Source organism: Pseudorca crassidens, chromosome 1 (assembly GCF_039906515.1).
Source record: "Pseudorca crassidens isolate mPseCra1 chromosome 1, mPseCra1.hap1, whole genome shotgun sequence".
Lineage (NCBI taxonomy): Eukaryota > Metazoa > Chordata > Mammalia > Artiodactyla > Delphinidae > Pseudorca > Pseudorca crassidens.
This window is the reverse complement of record NC_090296.1, coordinates 14,147,866-14,175,297: the sequence shown is the minus strand read 5'-3', so window position 1 is coordinate 14,175,297 and position 27,432 is coordinate 14,147,866. Positions and strand designations below refer to the sequence as shown.

The 27,432-nt window shown below is 53.3% G+C and overlaps 1 protein-coding gene across 12 annotated transcripts in view; it reads right to left on the bottom strand.

Annotated features, from left to right (window-relative positions):
• TTC7B (tetratricopeptide repeat domain 7B) overlaps positions 1–27,432 on the bottom strand; it is a 236,934-nt gene that overhangs the window by 19,834 nt on the left and 189,668 nt on the right. For 6 of the 12 annotated variants that reach the window (XM_067727813.1, XM_067727818.1, XM_067727820.1 and 3 more), the window contains 3 exons: positions 23,477–23,617; positions 11,180–11,382; positions 10,796–11,080 (listed from right to left, as the gene is read on the bottom strand). In XM_067727813.1, coding sequence (XP_067583914.1) covers positions 10,811–11,080; positions 11,180–11,382; positions 23,477–23,617 — 614 coding nt within the window. In that variant the 3' untranslated portion in view covers positions 10,796–10,810. Of the gene's footprint in view, positions 1–10,795; positions 11,081–11,179; positions 11,383–21,797; positions 22,442–23,476; positions 23,618–27,432 lie in introns of those variants that run through there. The other 6 variants (XM_067727815.1, XM_067727824.1, XM_067727843.1 and 3 more) reach the window with 3 other exon arrangements.

Genomic DNA, 27,432 nt, shown 5'->3' with positions numbered 1-27,432 from the left:
GCAGTACCTGGGGGAGACTTCTCACAGGAGGTCCTCCCTAGACCTCTGGGCTGAAGAGTTTTAAGCTCAGACTGTCAGAAGGTCCGGACAACACATGAGAGAGACATGGCCCAGAGAGAGCCCAGAAACACCAGCAGGGGCGTCTCTGGGACCAGCCCCAAATGATGGGGAAGCAATTCAGGCACGAGACGGGTCGGAGGCTGCCAGCCCGGGTGGCTCCAAATGCCACCATGAGAAAATGGTGGCAGCTACGCCCTCTGGCTGAGTTCAGAGGCAGGCTGCGCGGGGGCGGAGGGAGCTGAGGAATCCAAGTTAAGCAGCAGGGCTAAAATCCTGGGAGGCCTGAAATAAGGAGAGGGGATTAGGGACCGGGATCTGAGAACACAGAAGGACCCTGGTAAGTGAAAAAATCTGGATCAAATTCCTGATCCAAGCTAGGGAGCAATAACTGTGGAAAGGCAGGAAAGCAGTGGAAGCGAACCGTCAAATCGTCCTGGAATAATGGGGCAGAATTTCTAAGAATACATGGTTTGGGTAGAGTATGTCAGATTTTAAATAATTTTAGATCATCATTACTAATGAGACACTGAAGCACTCTGCCTGTAATTAGTCATCTAAGACTCCAAAACAAAAGAGGAATAAACACAGAATTCATTTTTTCCCTTAAGCTGCAGCAAAGGAAAGCCTAGTGACACGGCTTGCATTTCAGAGCCTGGCCTGGGTCTGTGCTGCTTCTGGGTCTGTGATTTCAGTCCTCAGGGAACGCAGGGGTGGCCCGATGCCGCGGCTCCCTGGCCAGCACCCAGAAAATGCTGCAGTGGGAGGATGGACCCAATCATCAAGCAGAAAATGTCTGCAGAGAACATCCCTGCACCGACTGACGCTGTTTGGGGTGGGAGGGTTTCTGGCGGGGGCGGGGGGTGGCGGGAACAGGGCCCCAAGTCACACAGGAGCCATGCGGATGTACAGCACACGTTCCGGGTTCCCAGGCGACACTCCTTTTGCTCCAAGGACACACGTTCCCAACAAGCCAGAAGCACACAGTTTCAAAATGATGTGAAGACATAGCTTGTGTCGTAAAACCTTTCAATTACCTGCTTCTTCCCTCAAGTCATTCCCAATACCCGCCACCCCCGTCCCCACTCAAAGGTCCTCTCTGCTGGGTTCGCTCCCCTGATCCGCTTCGGCAGACTCGCTCTTTGACTGTTTCTGCCACTGCTGTCACCTCCCTCCCAAAGCCGGGTGCAGGTGCTCTGCAAAGCCGGTTAGGGCAATGTGGCCTCTCCCTCCCTTCCTCGGAAGACGTCCCTCCCCAACCCAAGCAAGATGTGAGAGCAGAGAAGATATCTTGGTGCTGTGGAAATAAGGAAGCTGCTTTCATCTGGGTTTGGAGTGGGGGTCAGGGGCAAAAGAAGAGGCTCCCTCAGTCTGGGACCAAGAGCAGAAGGTGGTCTCGTCCTGAACGGGACGCCAGGCTCACAATCTATGGAGGGAACCAGCAGGAAGGGCTGAGGGTGTGTCCCGAGTCACAACCAAGGGACAAAAGATCGTCCTTGGGGAGAGATGGCTTGGGGGTGACCAACAGAAAGTCCACTACAAGAGAATTCACCTGGCCTGAGGGAGTGGGGTTTGGACGTCCGTTGTTTTCAGACGGGAGATGATGTTGAATGATACTTGCGTGGCACACGGGGCTGAGGCTATCCCTTTCCTGGCTCACCTGTAGCCACAGGACATTAGCAGGGAGGCTCTGGCCTACAGGGGAGGTCACAGGTGGGAGCGCTCTGGCCCAGGAAGAAGCTCTGTGTGGCGGAGGAGGGGTGCTGCCGGGGTCCACGCAGCTCCAACCCCTCGGCAGCTGCCACGCCAACACGTCTGCCTCGGTGCCCCCGGCCGCCCGGGGTGGCCATTTCAGCCTCCCCAGCACTTGAGTCTGAGTCAGGCCTTGGGGCCTGGCATCGAGCTTGGCAGGTGAGCTCCTCTGGGGAGCAGGGAAACAGAGCACAGGGGCTTCGACCAAGGAATGGTGGATTCTTTTTACATTACCATTTTGATCTCTGGTCTGGAACTAGGTCTCTCGTGGGTGTGGTCAGGTGAGTCCGTTTCTTAGAGGTGACCCTCCCCGACTGGACTGAGAGAGCCTCGCAGGCCCGGCAGACAGCTGCACGGGGGCGCCTGCCCGCCCTCGGCCCGGGCCTCGCCCCTGTGGACTCCAGTAGCGTCCCACGGCCGTCTGTGGTCTAAGGATGGTGACCACCATGCTCCCCAAATGGGGTTCAGGGTCTGACACAGAAGAATGTGCTTGGGGACAACAGGACAGAGTATCTGAACTTGAGAGGGGTTGTCACCGCGCCCCTCCCGGGGCCCCTGAACAGAGGGCTGCCCCTCCAGCCTTCTGTCATGTTCAGCCCCTGGAGCAGGTCCACAGGTAACCACTAAGCTGACACACCTGACGGGAGCCCTGCCTGGCAACCCAGCAAGTCCTCTCTGAGATCCCGCTGCCCCAGGAGGTGCATTAATTAGCCCTGTCCGGCCCTCCACGGTCTCCAGTCCCACCTCAGTGTCATTTCCTGTCCTCGTGGTCGATGGGACTTTGTGCAGAGGCGGAGCCACAAAGAGCTAGTAAACCTGCCCGGCGGAGCCAGCATGTTCCCACGAGAGCTGCTCGGTCTATTCAAGGGAATTAGCACCCAGGCTTTGGGGGGCTTCACTCATAGAAGGGGAGTAATGACATCTGTCAAGTTCACCGTCGCCTGTAGTTGTTCTCCCCCTCCCTCCTCCCCAGCCCACCCGCCCCACGCCGGCCGGCCACCCCTGGTCTATGCAGTCACTGGGCTGCCTCAGGCAGGGCGCCTTCCCCCAAGGAGCAGACAGACCCATGAGCAAACAATTCCGCGTTGGTTCAACCGGTGCTTCCAGGGAGGGAGGTCAAGGGGCTGAGGGCCCCTCTGTCAGGGTAGGTAGGTAGGGGGCCAAGAAACGCTTCTCAGAGGCAGTGACTCCTGAGCCGGGCTCCACGACAGGCTCTGCCCTTCCTGCCGCCCAGGCTGATGCCTGGTACCTGACTGCCCCTGCCCACAGGCCGAGGGACCACCCCACCCTGGCCATGGGGGCACCCATCTTCCACAGCAGCCCTGGTCTGGCCCAGCTGGGCTTCCCCCTGAACCCAGTCAGAAGAGATGCTTTCTGCCTCTACCTGACAACAGGTCAGGCCAGCTGGGGCCTCCACCGTTCCCTGACTCCTTTCAGCCTGGATAACTAGGGCTACAGGCTCAACAGAAACAGTCAGAAAGTAATACTTAAAAAGGAAAGTGTAATACCATGCTCTCGGCCAAGCACGTGCCACGATATATTCTTTTTTTTTTTTTTTTTGCGGTACGCGGGCCTCTCACTGTTGTGGCCTCTCCCGTTGCAGAGCACAGGCTCCGGATGCGCAGGCTCAGCGGCCATGGCTCACGGGCCCAGCCGCTCCGTGGCATGTGGGATCTTCCCGGACCGGGGCACGAACCCGTGTCCCCTGCATCAGCAGGTGGACTCTCAACCACTGTGCCACCAGGGAAGCCCCATGATATATTCTTATTTCAGCTCCTCCAACTGCTGAAATTTGGTTCAGGAGGAAAGCTACACCCATGGTCAGTTCCTTCAGAAAAGAACTCCCTGTCAAATCGAGGCAGAGAGGCTTCCACCACGGGCAGGTGGGACCTAAATTATGGAGACTGGTAGTAACGCTCATAGCTAGTGCTTATGGAGGGCTAGGCAGCCTGTGTGACTCACTTAACCCGCAAAATCACACTGCCAGGGGATCACCATTATTATCCCCATTTTATAGCTGAGAAAATGGAAGTACAGAAAGATTAAGGGACGTATCTCAGGCCACACAGTTGGTAAGTGACAAAGCTGGGACCCAGGTGGGTTGGCTCCAGTGCCACGCTCTCAACCTCTGTGCTGTCCTATCATTCAAGCTGGAGACTCTTAAGTGACTCTACCTTCTTGTCCTGGCTCTGCTCCTAACTTGAAATACGACCTAGGGCAGGTCACCAAGGGCAGCAACCCCATCAGTAAAAATGAAATTCTCTATTTCATATTTCATACGGCAAGAATAAACATCAGATACGGCGAATGAGGTTTTACATTTCTTTTTTGAGGTTAAGGTTATATTCGTGCCAATTATTAATAATTCTTGGGGGACTTCCCTGGTGGCGCAGTGGTTAAGAATCTGCCTGCCAATGCAGGGGACGTGGATTCGAGCCCTGGTCGGAGAAGATCTCACATGCCGAGGAGCAACTAAGCCCGTGCGCCACAACTACTGAGCCTGCACTCTAGAGACTGAGAGCCACAACAACCGAGCCTGCGTGCCACAACTACTGAAGCCCGCACACCTAGAGCCCGTGCTCCGCAACAAGAGAAGCCACCGCAATGAGAAGCCCGTGCACCGCAACGAAGAGCAGCCCCGGCTCACTGCAACTAGAGAGAGTCCGCGCGCAGCAACGAAGACCCAACGAAGCCAAAAATAAATAAATAAATCTATTAAAAAAAGAAAAATTCTTGGAAGGGCCTGAAGCTGTCAATGTTGCTCAGAGGCAGTGTGTACCATTAAGGGACGGGAGGGAAGCTGGAGTGAGGAACAGGGGCTAAGCATCTGGTAGAAGGCCCTGCTGTTTCCTCTCCTCTGTTAGTTTGAGTCCCAAATACTGTCAGTAAAGACAGTAGAGAAGTTAAGGCCTGTACACTTTTCAAAGAGTACTGTCAACAGCACACAGATGAGTAGGAAAGGTGGACATCTAAATATTTCAGTAGTCTTCCTTTAAAGAAAACAATTGTTCTCCTTATGTTTAAAAGCATTTTAAAAATCCTGGAAGTAAATGAAATACAATTAATAGATGAGAAGGCTTCTCACTAGACGATGGTAGTGTTTTGTTCCCTGCCAATCATTCTTTCTATGTACAGAGAGAAATCGATACTTTGGATGAAAGAGATCCGTTTCTCAAGATCAGCATTTGCAAGGGGAAGGGTATCTCCATTCGGCTTCATTACCTTAATTGTACCTGGGTCTTATCCAGAGTAACAGGAAGGATCAAAGTTCCCTTCTTTAAGACTGGCTTCTCCAAGGGAAAGATGCGGAGCCCTGCCCTGTCTGGGCCCTGGGCCCTGGGTACCCCTTACTAAACTGATGGATAAGCTAGACAGATACACAGACAGTTGCCGCCTCTGGAGTCACCCTGAAAATTTCACGACTCCATGCTGCATCTCTCCTCCAATAGGGGCATCAACTGGAAAACGTGCTTCTAAATCATAAAATAGACGCAAGCTATTTCCTCCAAGTCTCATGAAACACTTTAAAAGAGGGAGAGAGAGAAAACACCAAAGTTTCATAATTTAGCAGTGCAAGCTGCGTCAGGCAAGCCGGAGTCACCTCTTTCCCTTGATTCAGACCTGCCCTGCCTGCCACCCTTCTGGCTCGTCATGCGCAATGGGATGAAGTATTTTCGCACAGTAGACGCGCGTGTAAGCTTGAGGACAGTTTAAAGAAAGCTCCGACTTCAGGTCCCTCTTTGAACTTCAGAAGAGCTGCCGCCGTCTCCGAGCAACGTCATTAGCCTTGTTCGGATGCTTCCGGCTCAAACTTTAGAGCTGCGAACACGACTTAAAAGGAAGTAACCATCCAGAAGACTTGTCCCCCTGCATCGCGCATTTCAGGTCCTCCTTCCAGACCTCCCGCCGACGTGGCGTGCCTCCGGGTATCTCATAACAGGATGCACTTTTCCGACAGCGCGGCCGTTCTCTGCCAGCCTTTGCTACTAATGTGCTCCCGGAACAGAACGGCAGCACCCGTTCTGAAGTTCTCACACTTGATGTCACTACAGATTTCTGATGTTTCTGAAAATGTAAGATCACGGAGGAGACCCTCGAAGACACCTGTGCTGAAATCTTTAGCCTGGAGCTGTCTGGATTGAACTGAGGTGCGGGGTGAGGCGTGTTTCACGCCTCATCCACAGAGGTCAGCCAGCACTTTTGGACCCTTCATGCCCCAAACAAAAAGTCTATTCTATTATTCAACTGGCCACCTACAAGAGCCCCCAAAGTGTCTTTCCACTGAGCAGGAACCCCCTGCAGCCTCCCTGGGGGTCCTTGCTGAGCTATTCATACAACCCACCATCACGGGGCCCTCAGGCTGAGGCAGGGAGGCCTCCGCCCCACTCCTGGGAGGACCTCTGGGGCCTGACCCCTGGCCTCCGATGGTCCCTCTTCCCCATCGTCCTCCCCTTTCTTTGGGGTGCTCCACCAGTAGGCCTTTCTCACTACTTCCTGTGGCAGAGCGGGTGAAATTCACACCACCCGCCCCCGGTCTCCTAGCTACGCTCCTTTGAAGGATGGATGGCCTCTGTCCCTGTCCGGGTGTCCAGCCTTGTCGTGGGACCTTCGACATTCAAGGCCGTGGTCCCTGGTGCTTCCCCTCTGGTTTCTCCCCGCTTCGGCGTTAGCTCTGAGAGACCCTCATCTTGCCGTAGCTGGAGGCCCATCCCTTGGGGACAAGTCAGTCCTCTTCCTTCCCTGCAGGGCAGGGGTGGGGCACAAGCAGGGCCCTTTGGGCCCAGCCCCTCTCCAGCTCACACCCTCCCCAAAACCGCCCGAGCAGAGCACGCCTGTCTCCCTCTCCTGCGGCCCCGGCCTCCAGCACGCCCTGGGCGACCCCCACCATCTGCTTCTGTTTCACACCTCTTTTCGACCTGTCGAGTTCATTGGTGATGTGCTCCAGGATAAGTTACTTTCTCAGCAGTATTTTCCCCTCTAGTCTCACCAACATCATCTCCCCGCACACAGCCTTTCTGGCTTCCTTCCACGTTCATCTCCCTCTTGAAGGCTCTCTCTGTTCCTTTCTTTTCTTTTTTTTTTTTTTGCGGTACGTGGGCCTCTCACTATTGTGGCCTCTCCCGTTGCGGAGCACAGGCTCCGGACGCGCAGGCTCAGCGGCCATGGCTCACGGGCCTAGCCACTCCGCGGCATGTGGGATCTTCCCAGATCGGGGCACGAACCCGTGTCCCCTGAATCGGCAGGCGGACTCTCAACCACTGCACCACCAGGGAAGCCCCTCTGTTCCTTTCTTACCCTCCCATCTCACACACAGCCCTCGGGAGCCTAGGGTGACGTTATCAGAGGGCAAGCGGGTGGCCCTGTTTGCAGAGCCTGTCCCTATCCTGGTCATCGTGTCCCTGTCTACCCTGAGTCCGTGCCTGTCCTTGGCCTGGGTGGTATCACCCAGAGGCCGTTCCTCTGCCCTTAGTCCGCCGTGAGCCCCCTTTCCCTCCTCTACCCCCTCCTCCTGAGCACAGGGTTACTGGTGTGGAAACAGTTGCTCTATGTTTCATTAATTTATCTCAGGTCCTGGGAGTGAAAGGCTTTTTACCACGGCATGCAAATGTATGTAAAGTTATATACTTATGCAAAAAAGATATGAACATATGCCTTTAGATTTTCTGGAAAGAAGTCTGATCACTCTATGATTCCCTCCCCTTGTCAACAACATCACTTTGTAATTCCTTATCCCGTCAGCTCACCGCTCCCTTACTATCTGCCCACACTCAGCTCTCTTGTCTTGTGCTAACTCATTATTAATATTAAACACATTATTTCTCTTCTTTCTTTGCCCTGTATGTGAATTTAAACACATCTGTGAAGGCTGAAACTATTAGAAAACTGTCAATTTTCACTGGGGTTTAATTTACATTTCTGTTGTCAAGTCGGACCTTGTATTAACTTTAATACATTTAATACTTTAATGAATACCATCTGCCTCCAAGTCGTTATTGCTTTTTAACAATATTAATGTGTTTGCATTTCTCTGAAATCGTGCCTCTCCTACGAGCTGGGCTGGGCGGTGGCACGTCCTCCCACTAACCCGCCCTAGAAGGTAGCAAACAATCGTTCCTCAGGGAACAAGCTCGCGCCCCGACTGCTAACCGTTCTCCGTGGCCACCGTCAGCCCCTGGTCTCCATCTGTGACACACAACGTGGCTTCCTTCCTTCAAATTGGCTCCCTCCGACTGCCCCTTGGCCCCTCTCCTTCCTCTCTGAGCATCAGGGCTGACGCAGACGCACTTTCCATCCTCTGGGCTTTTTCCATGACCTGCAATCTGCCTGCAGTCGGTTCCTTCCCTTGGAAGCCCCTTGGCTGGTTCTTTGGGATGGTGCTCGCTGCTGCGCTCAGGTCCTTCAAACTCCTTCTAGTCTGACCTCTGACCCTCGCCGTGGCCTTGCGGCCAGGCCTCCTTGGCCCACCCTGTCACTTGCGCACCCCACTCCTGAGAGCCAGGCAGGTGCCAACGCTCACATCTGTTTCCGCCTCCTCTGCCCCGTAAGTCTAGAGCCCCCGACTCTTCCCTTGGACGTCACCTGGGAAAAAGGCGGCCTCTGATCTCCCTGCTGACAATTCGTCTTCACTTAGGGGTTTGCAAAGCAGTCTGGCTGCCACGAGGGTAGAGGCAGGACCTTCTGTGACTCAATAAGAGGTTTCCCTTCCCGTGCTTCGTCTGTGTCTGGGGCTAAGATTATGCCTCTTTATGCACCAAGAGGGTGAGCCAAAGAAACAGAGCTTTCCTGTGCCGCTGGGGTGGGAGGCAGGAAAGACAGGGCTGTGATGTTTCAGGGCTGGGGGCCTGGGTTCCAGGGGCTGCCCCTCCGTGGGCACCAGGAGAGTCGGCAGTACCGGTGGGAGGGGAAGCTGACCTTGGCTGCCGCGGGGCTCCCGCCAGCTGTGGCTGTGGCTGGGAGGACGCAGGCCAGCGGGCATCATTTACGAGGTCACCAAGAAGGAACTGGCCGAGCCACCCTTTGGGACCCACAACAAGCACAGTCACTGGGCAGTTTCGGACCACGAGAATCTGAACTCCTCAAATTTGTAGGCCTGTCGGACTCAATCTGCCTCCAGTCTAGATAGTTTTTGAATGTATCAGGATGCGTGGAGAAGTTTAAGAGTTTATTATTATCACAATTTTCTCCTGTTGAAACCTCCAAGGCAGCTAATGTCTCCGGGCCAGAGACGGCTCGGTCGTTGCCCTGGATCCAACAGGCAAGGCCCCTCCATCACCCGGCCCTCGCTCACCAGCTCTCCTCCGCTGGGCCCACTGCTGCTCCTTTCAGAAAGGAAAGCGTCTGGCATTTGGCAGGGAGCTCAGGTGTCTTGACAAGCTCCAAAGGTGAAACAGAAAACTTTCCCGGTGCGATTTTCCTATTTGATCTTTTGTCTCATGTGTTCCCCTTGGGGACGAACAAGAAATACTTCTCTGAATAATTCATAGGCCCCGGGGTAGAAACACGCTGCCTCTTTTTAATAAAAAGGCTGGGTGCTCGGTGTTGATTATACCTCTTCTGTGATACTTCAGCAAAAGCAGGGAGATCTCAAAAGCTCTTTACAGATTCCTCTTACAATAGTGAGACAAAAATGAAAAGCCATGGAATATTTTTAACCAAACAAACTAATGTTTGGATAATACGTAAAATTATTTATAAAGCTGTATTGAACTACAAAATGCTCATAAAGGGAAGTTGAAAATTAAATGATTGTGATTATTACAAGGTCTGATTTATTTTTAAAACTGAAAATGATTGTCTTCAGTTTTCTATTTAATGAGCACCTACTAGGTGCCAGGAGCTCTGCTGGCCTCGTTATGTAAACCATTTCATGTTGTTCTCACAAATGAACTGGGTAAGGAACAGCTCAATGCACAGAAACACCGAGGCTCTTAGAGGTTAAGTGACTAGCCCAAGGTGTCCCGGGGGCAGGGACAGGGCTGAGTTTGAACCCAGATCTGGCTCAGAAGCATACGTTTCCCATGGTTCCTAATGCTGGGCACCTGGGCCCTCTTCTGCTGAAAACCACTAGTTACTGCTCAGCTCCATCTACATTTTGTGATGTTACTGTGAGCAATGGTGAGAGAACAAAGCCTTTGGGACCCTCTGGAGAACATTTTACTTATTGGTTACAAAACCGTATCCTCTTAGCACTGGACAGAAACTCAGAGCCTATCTAGTTGAATATTTTCATTTTACAGCAAGGAAACCGAGTGCGGAGAGCTTATGGGCTTTCCCCAAAGTCAGAGAGCGAGCAAGTGACACGGCAGGGCCAGAATTCTGTCCCTGGACACCTTGTCCGGTGCCCGTTCCTCCACGTCACACCCCCCTGATCATACACGCTGGGCTCCCGAGGGCTGCCCACCTGAAGGACACCTCGGCTGCATTACGGGCTTTTCCCTTCCCGTGGCTCATGAAATCAGAGATGTCCTACCGCTAAGAATGAAATACAAATTCAGAAGCTAAGTCTGGCCGACAGGCCCAGAGAAAGCAGCTTTTCACCCGCTCCCTGGACCCGGTTCATCTCCAAGTCTCCATCCAGACTCTCGCAGGAAGGGGACAGCAGACGGGCAGCTCCTGGGCAGCCACTGTGCCCCACGTGTGAGTGGTCTAACTGACCCCGCCCAACTGAAACCGAGCTGGTCGGGTGGCCAACTCCCAGGCAAGGAAGGGAGGGGAGCAGTGGGGCAGCCCCGGGCTCCTGGCCGGGCACCCAGAGGAGGGGCATGTGCGGCTTCAGAGCCACCACACCCGTATGCAGTGTGGATGCTGTGGTGACTTACCTGGGTCCTCTGGGCACAGTAGGGCTGCCCCCGTCCTCTGACAGGATGCTCCCACTAGCCAGTGGCCTCGGAGACAGGCTGGGGTCTCGGCTCCCTCAAGGTAAGAGAGCCCCCCAGGAGGTAAAGTGCTCTGACTTCTGTACTGAAGGCTCCCCAAGGTGCGGACACCCCCAAGGTGGCTGCTATAAGCAGCTCGGAGACCAAGATGACAATGACAGTGCCCAGGGCCACAAATATGTCTTTATTAAACCCAGAGCCACAAGGTGGCTTGGACTGCTGGCCGGAGACCGCTGACTCAAAACTCTCCTCTCACACCGATCAGGACCCCCAGGCAGGGTCGCTGAGGCTGTGCGCTGCCGATTCCTACGAGCTCCATTTGCGTAAACTACAACAGGAACGGCGCTCGCTGGCTTTAAGCACCTTGACAGCCTGGCAGCCCAGGTGCATCTGGCCTTTGGAACAGGAGCAGGGTTTGAGGGTCAAGAACTATGTGCTGCTTCCCGGGGGACCCCTGGTCCAGGGCTGGAGGCCCCGCCAGCGCTCAGACTCACCAGCCGCTGCATGCTTTTCACGTGGGTGGGGCTTATGGATAAGGCCTCTTCATACCACCGCCGGGCCTCCTCGATGTTTCCTCGGAGCTCGGCAACCTGGCCTCGCATGTACAGGACGTTGTGGGACATCGGGAAGAGGTTGGCAGCTTCTTGGGTACAGGCTGTGGCTTCTGCCGGCTTCCCAATGCCGATGTAGACATCAGCTGTGAGGAGGAGAGCACAGGCAGATGCTGTCCTGGGCCACTGCCCTTCAGAGGCCCTGGGACATCGCCTCCCCTCCACCACGGGAGTCTGGCAGGGGCCCACCTGGAATACGCAGGGCCCAGAGCCAGCCAGCCTAGCCCCCAACCCCATGTGGAAACAGCCGCGGGCTGACGGTCCTTCCCGCCCACTGTTCACAGGCACTCGAGTCAAGGCCGTGCGGCCTTGGAGGGGACACTTGTCACCACCGATGAGACGGGAGTGAGGCCTGCCTGGGCCCTGCCCCCCCATTCGGAGGTCACGCATCCTCAGGGCGCACCAGGGACACCTGCCCTCAGCTCTGGCAACCACAGAAGAAGGGCTGGATGAACCCAAGGACAGGCAAACCAGAGGGGCACAGCCCCTCACAGGGCAACGGCTCTGCTCTCGGGCTGGTTCCCCGATGCCAGGAAGTGTGACAAGGCCAGCAGGCGGTGCTGCTATGGGCACGACATAAAATCACTGCTCCATCAGACCCTGCCCTGGACCGACCAGGGAAAGCCACTGCACCGGGGGGACTAGTAACTGTGTAACACTGCCGAGCCATCGCTTTCCAAAAAGCAGGAAAATGAGCTCTCCTCCAATCTCAGGTCTCAAGTCTCCCACGCCTCCGTGGAGGGTCCCTAATTGCTCTGCAGCCCTGGCTTCCATCATGCACGTCCCGTGCCCCCAGCCATCCCCAGGTCCGCTCAGATTCCTCATTTCCTTAGGGCCCTGAGGTCACGGCCCCACCGCCTCTCCAATGTAGGGCCTGCGTTGGCTGGATGTGGGAAGACTCTCCCTCCTCAGCCACACCTGTCAAGACCACCACCAAGAGCCCCGCTCAGGTGGCCGCTGTGCTCCGGGCCCACGGACCCCTCCTCCCACCCCCGGGCAGCCCCTTCCTCGCCTGCTCCTGCCCTGACTGCTGGCCTCCACTCCTGGCAGAGAAGGAGGTTTTGTGCCCATATCTCCAAGTTACGTGTATATGCACACATTGTGTATAACGGAAGGCACACGAGAATAGGAATGATAGAAGAACACAATACAAAGAAACAGAAAACGTTGACTTTTTCCCTCACGCCCCTCCCGTCTCTCCTCCAGCCCCTCTGTCCTGCGCAGCCACTGACAGACCAGCCTCCCCAGGCAAAGCTCCGGTGGGGTCACCACCCTGCTGCAAAGCGCTCCTTCCGTTCCTGAGCACCCCTCACCCCCTTCAGTCTTCCCCGGAACGGCCTCTGAGAGGCTTCTGCTGACCATCCCACCTAAAACTGCTGCTCTCCCTACCCCGTCCTGACCCAGCACGACCCAGTTCCTTTCCCTGCTTTCTCTTCCGGCCAATACCAGGCTCACCCTGTCTGTCTCACTCACTGTCTGGGGGGCCCCTCTAGGACATAAGCCACCACCTTCACACTATTCACTGCTGAGTCCCCAGCGACCGGATGAGCGCCTGGCAGTCAGAGCGCAAGAAATGGTTGCGAACGAATGAACGGTAACAGTAATGATACCAGTAGCTAATTATCATCAAACATGGGCTTTGTGCAAAGAAGTGCTCTCATTTCTGCTTTTGTCTGCACAGTGATCCACTAGGTCCTATTATTTTATCCCCGTTATACAGACGAGGAAACTGCGGCACAGACAGGCTGAGCAATTTGTCCGAGGTCCCAGGCAAGGTACAGGCAGGCGTGGCTTTGCGGCTGTGCTCTCAGCTCTCTACAGAGAACAGTGTCTCCCCTGCCCCCAGATAACATCCAGACCCCTTTGCCTGGCATCCGGAGCCCGTGGTGACTGTCTCTACCACCCCTACTAACCTGTGTTCCTATTGCTTCCTACACCCCCGGGCTCTGCCGTGTTAAGCCGCCGCTGTTTCCCTGGGCTTTTGTTTATTCTCTTGCCTCTGCCCTGATGGTGTCACCCCTGTACCCCCTTTAAAGCCCAGCTCAACGGCCACCACCCCCGGAAGCTACCTCTGACCCCGTCCCACCGCCCCAGCTGGAAGGGGAGCCCAGCCTGGGTATCCCTCTGATGGCTGTGTCCCAGAGACATTTTGTGAGGGGTCCTGGCTACGCCCCCGGACAGCACGTTCTGCTGACATCCACTCTTCTACCTCCCCACCTCCAGCTTCAGGTGCGGAGACTGGAAATTCTGGGTGGGCAGGGTGTGGTCAGTGTCGATGCCACTGCATGGCCCTCTCCTAAGCACCTCACTTCCCTGGTGACCATAGTCACACCAGTGACTGACTCCTCAGGCCATGAGCAAGCCCGGGGGAGGCACAGACCCACCCTGCACCCCATCTGTGCTTCTGGCTATCAGTCCCCCTCAACAGGGAGCAGAGGTGATGGGCTGGCCCGGGGACCTGCGTGGAGAAGCCCAGCCTCTCAGACCTGGAAACTCGGACACTCACATACAACTGAGCTCTAAGTGTGGCTGGGCCGGCACTGCGCCTGCCTCACGTCCTCCGAGACTCCTCTCTTGAGGTACTTACTGAGCACCTACTACACACGGGGCCTCTGTAGGAACAGAGACCACACGCGTCTGTCCTTCCGCCTGGGCCTCTGCAAAACCTGCCCTCCTGGGAGGTAGACACGCAGGGCTGCCCGCTGTCTTCCAGTAACACGACTCTCTCCAAGCTCCCGCCAGAAGAGTCCGGGGTGTATCTGGCAGTTTCAGGTTCCGGAGCCTGGCGGCTGCGGGGGCAGCAATACAGAATGTTCCTCCCACTGTATGCTGCCTCCTGACTTGCTTCCCTTTGGGGGTGAGTTCGTGTTCATTTCCAAGGTCCCAGGGCTGCCTGTGGGTGGGTGAGACACCACAGGCCCCTCCCATCTAGATCGCTCCGGAATAAAGGCCAACTTGGGAGAGCGGGGACGAAATGATTCCAGAGCTTTGTTTTGCTTTTGCTTTTTAAATTTTATTTTATTTTCATTTATTTGTTTTTTGGCTGCTTCGGGGCTTAGTTGCGGCACGCAGGCTCTTCATGGCGGTGCGTGGGCTCCTCTCTAGTTGTGGCGTGCGGGCCTAGTTGCCTCGCAGCATGTGAAATCCCAGTTCCCCGACCAGGGATCGAACCCGCATCCCCTGCATTGGAAGGCAGACTCCCAGCCACTGGACCACCAGGGAAGTCCCCAGAGGTTTTATAACAAGAATCAAGGTGTATGTTGCAGCAGTGGGGGGAGCCTTGAACACCAACACAACCATGTAGATGACACCCTGTTCTGTGTGGGTCCCGTGAAAACAAACACGGGACCGAGTGTCTTCTTGGTTCCGTGTCTTCGGCTACAGGTCTGGTGCCTCTCCTCCCTCCTCGTGATGAGGAAACAGACGACGGGGGCTGAGCTGAGTCATGATTGAGAAGGTGGGAGAGAGGATCCAGACCCCCGAGGACTTCTTTGCCGTGCTGTCCAAGTTGCAGGGGCAGGCTCATGTCACTGCTGTGGCCTGTGCTCCCGAGGCAGAGGGGCGGGCGAGTGCACGGCCCGCGCTGCTCCCTGACCCCTCCGTTTTAAGATCAAACAGAAGGACACAGGCGCAACGGGCTGGGGTGATTTTCAAACCATTTCTCCCCAGTGGAGCCTCTTTCCTCCAAAGAGATCTTAAGAATGGACAGCTGGCCTCCCCTCTTGGTTAGGCCCCCTCTCCGGGTCTCTGAGGCAGCACTGTCTCCACCTTATTCAAGCCCTCCTTCTCCTTGCTACCAGGACTCTAGGGTACCCCGTTGGTCAGCCAGTGTCAGGGGAACATGGAGGGTTCGATCCCTGCGCCCAGGCCTTGTGTGTGACCTTGGGCAAGGCCATCAACTTCTCTGGGCCTGTTCACCTGCCAGGTGGGGCCTGAGGCTGGCCCGCGTCTCTACCAAGAGGGTGGAAGCCTGGAGTCTTGAATGCCCGCATTCTCGGCTTGCTCCTGCGGGCGTGATGCTGGGCTCTGCCCCTGCGACAGCGAGGCCAGCAATTCGGGACGGGTGAATTCGATCAGCTGTGATGCACTGGGAGCCCAGCTGAGGCCAGGCGTCACGATGCATCCTCCGATTCAGCCTCCCTGGGCACAAAGCTGGGAGTGTGATCTCCATCTCACTCCCTGTCTCTTTCTTAACTGGCTCAGAACTCAGGACGTAAACAGAGGTGTACTATTTCCCTAAAGCCTCCAAAAAATGTGATCGGTATTGTCTTTTCCCACTAAAACTATGAGCAACTTCCAGCCACGTCACCTCTGCACCCCTTAGCACAGGACCTAGCACTTAGTAGGTGCTTAAGGAAAGACTGTAGACTAATGGACACTGCTTGCGGGTCAGAGGAAGGCAACCGTCTCTGTGGCCCAGGTCGATGAGGAGTCAAAGGCCAGAGAAGCCACAGCAAGTGATGCTCCCCTGACCCCTTCACCAAGGGCTAAATTCAAGTGAAAACAAAAAAACCACAAAAAAACCCACAAAGGGCCTTTTGAGCTCATTAAGAGATATAAGAGCTTGTACCGAAGGAACAGTAACAGAGAGGGAAGCTGGCTCTGGGAACTTAAAGCTGATCGGCTCCTAACAAGAACACAGTTCAGCGCAGTGTCAGAGCCCCCGCTGCGGGGCGGGCTCTGAAGGGTCACTCTCTGAAGAGGTCACAGGGACAGAGTCTGTCCTGGTCGCTGGCAGCTGACAGCCTCTAACCAAAGGTAAGGTGCCACGCAGGGTCATGGACACTTTCTACCCCTTTCTGAAGCTCAGACTAAGCTCTGGCTGTCCTCTCTGGAATCCCCTGCCTTCTCCTTGCTACCAGGTTACTATGAAAAATGCTGGAAATACCCCTCCACCCCACCCCCGCTTGCAAACCCTCAATGGTTCCCAACTGCAGGTGAATGTAACCCAGATGTTTTTGCTGCCCGTTCTAAACTAGGACCCTGCTACCTTTTCACTCCCTCCGTGCTCCATTCACGGTCTCACCTCCACACATTGGCTCTGCTGTTTCTTCTGCCCAAAGTGCCTTCCCTGTACTGTTGCAGACCCATCACTCCTCACCCTGGGCTCCCGCAAACCTCGCCCTGCACACGACGGCCCCCCAAACCCCACCCTGCACACGACTTCCCCAGATAGGCCTGGGTGCGTCACCCCTCCACTGCCCTGCGTGCTCTGGGAAGTCCCTCACCCCAGGCTGCCCCGTGCTCCCGTGACTTGTGTTATCCCATAGAGGTCACGTCCCTGGAGGGCCGGGATCAAGTCCGCTCCCCTGTGCGTTGTGCCTCGCGCAGAGGGCTTTCCGAAATCGTTGGTCAAACCAAGCTAAAGATGGGATCTGAAAAGGGCTGAGCTATAGTGCCAAGGCCCGGGGCCTCTTTCCTCCTCAGTGGTGAAGGGGGCTCCCGATAGGGGGACCTGGAGCGGGATGCACCCACAGCCCCGCACGGGGCCCAGTTTCCTCACTCGTTCATTCACTCTTCTGACACTTGTCAAGCACCTGCTTCACGTCGGCTGCAAGGCTGAGAACCGGCTCCCATTGCCTGCCTTGGGCTCAGGGCTGTTTGGGTCGTGCGCCGTGCAGAGGCGCTGGGTGGAGTGGGGCTGACCAGCCTGGACCCCGCTGGCCAGCTGTGAGCCTGGAGTAGGGCTGCATCTGCCCCTGGAAAGCGAGGAAGCTCTTCTCACCAAGGTGCCTTCAGCTAAGGCACACCTGCTCCCTGGGCCTTAGCCTACCCAGAGGGGACATTCCTGTGAAACTCACACAAAGGAGCCGTGTATGTGAGAGGCGGCCCGAGGGCTGTACCTGTGTGCGAGCCATCAGATCCTCCATTCCACCAGAGGTCCGGCAGAGAGGGATGCAGAAAAAGGCGCGTGGGCCATCAGCTTCTCTTGGTCTTGCAGGCAGCAGGGAGTTACGCCTGCAGACTCGCCGACCCCCCGAAACCATTTCCCTTTCCCCAAACCCTGCTTCCCTAGAGAGAGGAGACTTGGGAAACAACCTTAGCTGGTCCTGGGACAGCCTCCGCCGCGGAGGGCAGGGCAGCGCCAGGGCTGGGCGCACGTGTCTGCCGGGAGACAAATGTCTTTGTCTCCATCTTATTCAAGCCCTCCGCAGCATTTCCTACCTGCCACACGCACTTAAAAATCATTATTTTACAATGGGGAGAGGGAAGGGGGCAGGGGCAAGGGAAGGGTAGGGGACTAAGAGGTATGAACTATTAGGTATAAAATGAGCTGCAAGGATATATTATACAACGTGGGGAATATTTTATAATAACTATAAATGGACTATAACCTTTAAAAAGAAATGAAGATACAATGCTGATCAAGAAATCATTATTTTAACAGTTATGGAGTGTCTGACCCCCCCCATTGAACACTTTCATGCATTTTCTGTGTGACTGTCAAACTGTCGTCATTTTGCAGAGGACGGCACTAGGGTGGTGGGACCAGGATTTCAACTAGTCTGAGTCCAGAACCCAAGCCCTTGATGGTACCGCGCAGGCACCTTCGTAACCCCCCTTGGCTGCCAGGACGCCACGTCTCCCGGTTCCCTCCCGCCTTGCTGACCACTTCCTTTCTGCTGCTTTGGCTTTTCCTCTCCTCCCCACATTTTGAATGTTGAGGGCTCAGGTCTGGGGCCTGGCCCTTTTCCTTCTCCATCGACATTCTCACCACATCCCTTGGCTTTAAATCCCCACTCGCAACTTGATGTCTCTAGCCCAAACCTCAAGCGTAGACTTGAGTATCCAGCCACCTGCCTGACACCTTCACTGTGGGTCCTCAGGCACCCGACGCTCCCAAGTTCAAGGAGGGCTCTGGTTGCTCTTGCCCCCCCATATCCCCACCCATCGGTTCCCACCACCCAGGCTGCCCGTGGCAGGAATAGGAATCACCAGTTACCCGCTGGCTCCAGCTCCCAACACAGGAGTCTTCCTTTTCCTTCACCCCTACATCTAACCCATCAACAAGTCCTATCAGTTCTGCCTCGAAAATGCAACTCAGGTATCCCCCTCTCTCCACCCTCAGACCGGCCGTTCCCCGCGGTCACACAGACCGAAGTTCCTGACCTTGCCTCCCCACGGCACTGTCTCCCGTTCCGTGCCCCACATTCCTCCAGGGTGATCTTGTAGCAACCTCCCTCTGATCCTTTCATGCCCCCGCTTGCCGTCCTTCAACAGCTTTTCAGTGCTTTTAGGAAGAGATCCTGACCTGGTCACCGGGGCGCTGGCTCGTCTGGCCTCGCCTCGGCCACGTGGTTCTTCCTCTCTAGGCTGCATGCCCTGCGGCCCTGCCATTTCTCTAACCTCAGGGCTCACGTGGCCCACAGGCCTGTCCACGTGTGTCCTACGCCTGCCACATGCTCAGGCCTCCTCCGGTCCTGGCTGGGGAGGACCTCGGTTCCCAGTTCTCCCAGAGCCTACACTGCTGCTCTGGGGTACTCGGCACCGTGGAATTAAGTGCTTCTGCAGTTGTTATGTTTCATATCTGTAAACTCCATGAAGGCAGAGCCCGTGTCCGTCTGCTGACCACTGAGCTCCAGAGCCTCGCCCTGATGACGCACGTAAACAGGTGCTCACAGGTGCGTGCTCCATAGCTAAGCGCCCTCCCTGGGCGGGGGCTGGGGCTCTGGGGCCACACTGGCTGGGTCTGGATTCTGGTTTCTCCACTTACTAGTCATGTAACCTTAGGCAGGTGACGTGAGAGCTGTGTCTTGGTTTTTCCATCTGTAAAATGGGGTGATTAAAGGGTATTTATACCTTATATGGCTATCACAAGGACTAAACAAGTTAAGACACATAAAGTCCCAGGATAAGGTCTGACACATGCACGGTGCTTGGTAAAGGTCAGCTACCTGCAGGTCGTAGACCGTGAATCAAAACCTCCCAGGGCAGCAGAAGGGGCAGGTCTGGCGGGGCTGACCCATGGAGACTGGCACCGTGTCAGGTCAGGCTTGACCCCTGGGTACCACATGTTCCCTCCTGCAAGCACTCCCTGTGCAGTCACCCTCACGCCACCTGTCTGGGAGCTGTCTTCACCTTGTCATGGTGGCCGCGCCACAGGATTACCCTTCAACCCTGCCGATGCAGCCTCCCGGTGGCTGGGAGGAACCTAGCAGGGGGAAGGGCAAACGGGACAGGCCGGCCAGGGCCAAGGAATTTGTGAGAGTATCACAGCTTTACATTCCCAGCAGAAATCAGAAAATCTGATCTTGCACATCTAAGAATAGCCGTTGCTTTCGACGGTGAGAGATGCCAAAGTGAAAGCTATAATTATTAGTAAGTAACAAGCAGAAATTATCCACCTACTGCACAGTCATTTTTAGCTGCCATCCCAGAAGTGGAAATTGAAGGATGGACACCAAGAAGCTGCTTGGCTTGGGAAAGGCCCTGGTTCAACTCTGAATGACTGTGAATGTATGAATTTCCAAAGGCCAGTGATAAGGTGTGCATTCTAAAGAAAACGATGTATGACTCCCAGGGAGATATGTCTCAAGGTGCAACAAACATCAAAGGCTCTAATTCAGCTTACCTGACTCCTGCCCAGTGAGACCACAGAGGAGCTGGTTTCTATTTGGCCTGGGTTTCCCTTCTGCATAACAGAGGAAAAGAACGCTTTGGACCTTCTTTGTAAGATGGTGTTTATACAAATGGCACTAGAAGATACTTGGAACTTCCAGGAAAAGAGACCATAAAAATGGGTAGTTTCTTTCTAAATATCATGTGATACCCAGAGCTGATACCCAATCTTTTGATACCCAAAAGATTGGTAAATGTAAAAAAAAAAAAAATTTGGCAAAAAACCCCCAACAAAACCCCAAAACACAAACAAAATTAAAATGGGGGGAAATACTTAGAGCACATATGGCACAAGGCCAATTTCTTTGACACATAATAAGTGCTTACAACTCAAAAAGAAAAGCTCGGTATCTAAGAAGATAAATGGGCAGAAGCCGTGAGCAGACAACTGAAATACCATTTTCATCTATCAGATCGGCAAAGATCTTGAGGTCTGATGATTTGCTGTGTTATCAAGAATGTGAGAACATGGGCATTCCCACCTTGTTGACTGGAATGCAAACTGGCACGATTCTGTGGAAGGCAATGTGACAAAATTTACCAAAATTAAAGAGTGCGCACCCTTTGCTCCGTCAATTCCACTTCGAGGAGTTTGCCTTACAGGGACGGAACAATCTATAGACGGCTACTCACTGACGCGTCGCCTGTAGCAGCAAAATACTAGAACGAATGGAAATGTTAGTCAGTGGGCTACTCGTTAAATTACGGTAAAATCATACAGTGGATTTGCTCTCTGACGTGCCGACGGGCAATGGTCTGCAGCGAGTGTTATACCCCGGCGGGGGTGCACACACTAACGGTGGCTGCCGTGGGGGAGTGTGACTGACACTCGGGTTGGCAGGAAGCCTCTCATTTCACATCTCTTGTGCCTTTTGAACTGTGTAGCATGTGCGTGTATTATTTTTTCAAAAATAATTTAAATAAAATTGTCACATGGGTCCAAAAAAACCAAGCAACAAAACATGTACAACCCATGCCAGTTGGCCACCAGGTACCCTGTGAGGAGCCTGAGGCCCTGGGGTCAGAAGCGTCCAGGAAGGAGGAAGAGGTACAGCGGGAAGGGGTGCCCAGGGCGTGGGTCCCACCACACAGGACGGGAGGGACCCCGGATGGTCAAGCATCCCTGGACTTCCTGGGTCTGTGCTCCCCACTGGGCCTGTGGCTGATGTCCTCACAGAGCAGCCAGAGGCTCCGGTGTCCCAGTCATGATCTCTTTGCCACTCAGATGACACACAAGTGGCTCAGGGACCTGCTCATATAATAGGCTGGAAATCTGAGGTCGTCTCAGAGTGGCCTTACCTGCCAGCCTCAAATCTGGGGCCACCTCCAGCACGGGCCTCCACCACAAGCTCCCACTACATTCAGATCACCAGCAAAAACAACCAGGAGAGAAGAGACCCGCAAACGCCACAGAAACACCATGGCCTTGGGTGTGAGGCCTTGATCTAGTTTCTTCCAAAGCTTGCGGCATTTACAGAATCTGGCGGTATTGTTAGAGCTGACGATGGACGCAGATGTTACCTGGTTTCCATAAGTTGTCAAAAAATGTGAGTCACTTTTAGTTTGCCACCCAGAGCAGTAAAGCTCAAACCACCTATGGTAAAACCTTACAGTTCAGTGGAAGCTTCTTTTATGAATTCCTTCTGAGTTTACCTCTTCAAAGACCATATTGAATATACGATACCATTCTAATCTTGACTCAAAGTCAGTGCTTTGAAAGAGTCAATATAGCACCAATCCTATAAAGATTATAATTTGCTTCACTCATTCATACTATATAAGCGGGACTTACATTCTGCCTGGAGTTTAAGGCAAGTATGATATTCCATTTCCAGAATTCAATCCCACCAACTCGTAGAATGTTAAAAGCCACACGCGTTAATAGCAATGAGAGCTTTATTCTGTCCTATAGGCTATGGCAATGAGAAAGGGATGTCACACGATTGATAAAACTTCAAGGATAACTCCAAAAGGAATCTTAGCTGCCGGGTTCTTCAATGTTCTAATAAGCAGCTACAAAATTTCCTCCCGAGTCATGGTGGGTCACGTCGAGGAGCAAAGCCTGGATAACTGAGGGAGGGGCAGCAAGCCACTGGGCAAAGCGGTCCTGGGACTCAGTGACCCTCACCAAGGTCATTAGGTTTTCCGAGCCACAAGCAAGAGAATGCCTGGGAGGTCAAGGGAGCTGCTTCCAGCCTAGAAGGATCACCTTCTGCCCTTGTGGTTTCGTAGACATTGACCCTTTAAAAACTCAACTTCATGCCCATTTTGAAGGACAACTCTGCCCCTCTACTAGCCCTGCAGGTTCGGCCAGTCTCACCTGGCCTGGACACTAAAGTGAACCCCTTCTCTTTTTGTTCTTTGCCGTCACTGCTCACGAGGATGACTGAGTAGGACAGGCACCAGGTCCTAGACTGGGGACCAGCTTTTCTTCAAGAGAGCCACAGAGGAAGGCATGACTGCTGTTCCCGGGCCCTTGAGTCAGCCTGTCTAGAACCCAGCAAGGGGCTGAACGCTGGCCAGCATCTGCACAGGAAGAACAATCAGCACGTTCGTGAATCATCCCTCTTTTGTATTTCTGCTTAGAAGAACATAATTTGTTAATTTACAGTGGTTGTTTTGGCTCAATTAAAGATGCCAACACGGGAGCGGCTGACTGAGCTCGGCTCTGGGACATGCCAAACCTAGGTAAATCCAATTGTGTTTCTTACACGAAGGTTCCAAACAAGGTTGGACATCATACAATTAGCCTTGGCAAAAAAGGGGTAAACAGATGGCCAGTGGTGGGTAATAAGCACTTCTGCGGCCAAACCTGGGCTTTTGCCGTGCACCCTGAGAGTTGAGCCTGGGAAGGCCTTGCTGATCAAGGGGTAAACTGGAGAAACAGAAGTTATCTTTCCTATGTAAGCACATCAAGAGCCGCCATTTGCTCTGTATGGTGGGATTCCCATTGCTAAATGTCTGCAGGCTGCACAATAATGTGGCGATTCCCTAGCTGTGCAGAAGCAGCCGTGTGAAACTGGGGGAGGGGCAGTCACACCTGCCTTCTGGGCTAGTTTCCAGTCCGGCAGCTGCTGGTACCTGCCTCGCTCTCTGAGGATTACCAGGAGCGCCGTCAGAAGTGGCAGCTCGGACATCCAAACGCTGTTCCCCCCGTCCCCTCGGCTTAGATAAAGACATCTGTGTCATCAGGACACCTGGCCCCTCTCCCAGGGTCTCTTAGACTTCACCACCAGGGTGTGCCAGGCACTGTGCTCACCAACCCTAGGAGACGATGCTATTGACCCACCATACGGATGAGGAAACCGAGGCTGAGAGGGGAGGCTATCACCTCCAGCCCATGCAGCTGTTGGTAAGTAGCAGAGCTGAGGCTCCACTCCAAGGCTGCAGGACTGCCAGACCTCCGTCGGGTCCGGGACACCACGCTCTGCTGTCCCCCTCAAAGAAAGTCTGGGGTGTAGATCTCTGGCCCCTGCGACAGCATAAACCCTGCGGCCCAGGCCGCAAGCTCCCCTCTGGCAGAGCGGCAGGTGGGCGTGGGGTTGAGGGGCAGAGCGGTACCTGCGTGGAGCCAGATCTGCGCCAGCGTCATCCAGGGGTGTAGCGGGCCCTGCTTGGGGGCACTGCTCTGCAGAGACGACGCCACTTCCGACAGTGCCTGCTCCACTCTGGAGGCTGCTACCGACGTGGCGTGGACAGAGCCTGCGGGAGGGTTTCGGGAAGACGGCATCAGAGGTGGAAGGACAGACCCAGAGCCAGCCACCGACCCACACAGCCAGCCGTCCCCCTCACACACAGGCACGGGTTCAAGACGTACACACACCCCTCCCTCACAATGTTTCTGAGGTTTACGGTCCTTAGTGTCCATACAGTCACTATGGCCTGGCACCTTAGTTTCTGTCCGTTGCTTTAGTTCGTCTTTTAGTCAGGACAGAGCACACGCTGTGCAGATGCTCCGTCCGGGAGCTGAGTCGAGCGCAGGCTGAGTGTCGGGGCAGGAGAGGCACAGCTAGCCACGAGGCCGTGACACGCTGCTGAAACTTCGCAGACGTGAAGTACTACGAAGGGAGGTGACAAAGCACCCCCGCCTGGGCCTGAACCTAGAAACTACCTGGGGGGCAGGGGGAGGAACCACACTTGCCTCCTGGGGCAGGATTTGGCATAGATGGAGGCCATTCTCAAGACAAACCCAGCAACCGCCCGTTTCATTCCCTGGCCTTTGAGGGATCTGGAACCGTATTCTAGGACATGCCTTAAAAACTGTAGACAAAGCACAATTTGCCTGCTGTCTAAGCAGGTGTCTATCACTAAGGCTAATACTAGACTCGCCGAGGACAGGTTACGGCAAAGGGGCCCGGAGCTCAGGAGCTGCACCCGCCTCACTCCTCTGTAGAAGCTACTGTCCTGAGAACTGGGGGAGGCGGCAGGCTGAGCACATTCACCGGCCAAAGGGCTTCTATTCAGAAGTCCGATGAGTCAAATGACACACTCCTCTCCACGCTGACCCTCGGGAGGTCCTGGCGATCGGAGGCCACCTCCCCAAACAGGGGCTCTTTCCCCACTTCTTTCCAACATCCGCTCTTGGAGGAATGGTTTCAGAGCTGAGAGCGGGAGTCTCGGTTATTTCAAATTTAAAACCGGTGATATTTATATTCACTGGCAACATTCTTAACTTATAACGCATCGTAAAGCGTAATACGGAGATAAACGTTCCAGCGCCTTCAGTGGTAACTATCGACTTATCGTGAGGTTGAAAATGGTGATGATATAGAGAGATAAATGCTGACTACTCAAATAAATTTCACTCTGGGTAAAATGAGACTGTGAGCATAAAAATAATTTCTGTTGGGGCTTTGAGATGCACCAAGTTGGTCCTTTTTATGATAGAAAAATATTAATCTAGAAATGGGAAAGTATATTCTCAGTAAGGCACAAAGGGCCAGCAACTTCTTGCAGTTAAACATCAGAGATTGTCTCATTGAAGTCACAAATGACATAAGAATGCCTTCTATTTTCATGAATATTTAAGGAAGAAAGCTTCTAAAAGTTCTAAACAGTGAATAAGACGTGAAAGATTTGAAAAGAGGAAAGCACAAAGTTATTATTTTCAGACTATACGATTGTATTTCACGAAGACAAAATCTGGAAATTAACTGATCTGAAAGAAAATTTTTTTTAAATAAAAATTCATGTATTCATTTTTAAGACTACCTGCGGCAATAGACTGGCCATCCATATGCCAACACAAAGGAAACATGGATTTTTCTAAATACACTCAAATCCTTCAGTGGGGTGGGGTTGGTGGAGGCAAAATGCAGGAGGTGGATGGGAACCAGACTGGGAATCCAGCGTCTGTGGATAATCCGCACACAGCGCCCACGGGGAAAAGCACGAGGAGGGCCTCTGGAGAAGGACCAGTGAGTCCTCCAGTGAGCGCTGCCGCGCAAGGAGGATCTCGAGGCCCAGTTCAGAGGCACTGATCGATATCATTATGATCCAGGAGAACTGATGAAGTTCAGCTAAGAACTGACCTTGCTTAGACAAAGTGTGTGGGACTACCTAAAAAAACCCCAAACAGCAAAATGATGAAACTGCTGTTGATTTTTTTGGTCTTGTTTTGTTTTGAACCTTTTTATGGAAAAATCAATGCTTTAACTTTGATAACAATGATTTGATGTTGTTTCCCTGAGACTTTCAATAGCAACTATTAGTAAATAAGTAAGGTGGTTGTTGCTACATTCTGACATTATCAAGCCGACTCACCTCCTCACTGACTACCTTCAACAGTGGTTCTCAACTTTGACTTCGCATCAAAATCACTTAGGGATTTAAAAAAATCATATGCCGTAGCTACAGCCCAGACTGACCGAATCATGGACCCTAGGGGTGGGACCAGGCATCTGTTTGTTAATAGCCCAGGTGGTTCCAATGTGCAGCTAAGGCTGAGGCCCCTGACCTGGGGAGAGAGGAAGCAGGTGTTATTAACTGACATGTGGTCAAGAAAAGCCTGCAGGCGTCCTCTACACAGGCCAGCCAGCCTGAGCTGTCCTGCTTCCCTGCAGCCCAACAGTCTGGGGAAAGAGTACCGGGAAGATCTTGTCCTTTAGGACGGAGGTTCTCAGAAACCTCTCGGTCTCAGAATCCCTTAGGAGTCTGCAAATTTATTGAGACCCCTCAAGAGATCTTGTTTACACGGGTTATATCTATTGATATTGACCCATGAGAAGTCGAAACTGAGAAATGCTCAAAATATTTAGTTATTAATTCATTTTTCAAAAAGAACAATAATAAACTACCGCTCTAGAAAACTCCCACACATTTTCTACCAGGTTCTCAGGCTCCTTTGCTACAAGGACTTGTGACTTTTGGAGGTGCTAATTCTGTTTTTTTGGATTAACTGTTTGGTTCACAAATGCACTCGTCAGAACTAATGTCAAAGTCCTTTCTCTTTGTGGTATCTATATACAACTAAATCAATTAATGCTTCACATAATCATCTGTAAAATAACAGATTTTAAGTTATTATTACAATCAATGTTTCGCTGTGAATAAGGTCTGGCAATGATGATGATGATGATGCCAGCAGTGGTGATTAGCGGCTTCAGTGAACGTGGCCTGTTTCAGGCACTCTGATTTGCACTTTACATATATTATCTCACTTAACCTTTAAACAATTCTTTGAGGCAGGTAACACTGTTACCTGCATTGTTTAGATGACAAAATTGAGATTTTAGTGAGTATCTTACCCAAAGTCATACAGCCAGCAGGTGGCAAAACCAGGACTCAAACACTATCCTAACTCCGAATCTAGCCTCTGAATCCAGCCCTGATGCCACCTCCACCGGGAAGGCTGCCGTGAGCCTTCTGTTTCTTCTCCCTACCACCCTCGTGTAAAAAGTTAGGCCTCGGGTCCTCAGTGCCCCATCTCCCCCTGTGGGTATGGTTATCACTGTACAGACCACACTGTTTTATGTAAAAAGTTGATGTAACTGTCTCTCCTCCGAGACTGGGTGGTTCTGGAAGACAGGAACATGCCCTCCATTGAGGTATTTTCAGGGGCTAACAATGCCAGGCCCACGCAATGTACTTGGTAAATGCTTGCAGAATGAGTGAATGATGAATCAATGAATGGAAGAATGAGTACTGTCAATACACACATCACTGTGTGAAATTTAGAAGAGTGGCCCCTCTTTGGGGAAGCACGTCTGGGTGCCCTACTGTCCTTCCCTAATGGCTCAGAGGCCAGAACCTTCCCTGTCTCAAGGGGCTTCTCAGCATGGCTGTGCTCACTTCCAACAACCCGGACTAAGAAGCACAGTGGTGCACAGCTGGATTAACACTGTACTCACCTAGGGGCTTCCCAGATCTAACATAACTAACCCGCTTAAATAGGGAGGGTAACTGAGGTCCGTCAGAAATAACTGTTTCCTTCCTAGTCGATCCCTTTTCACACACACCTCACAGGGGCAGAGACCCTTCAGGTTCTGAACTGGGGATGGATATTAGGGCATTCAGTA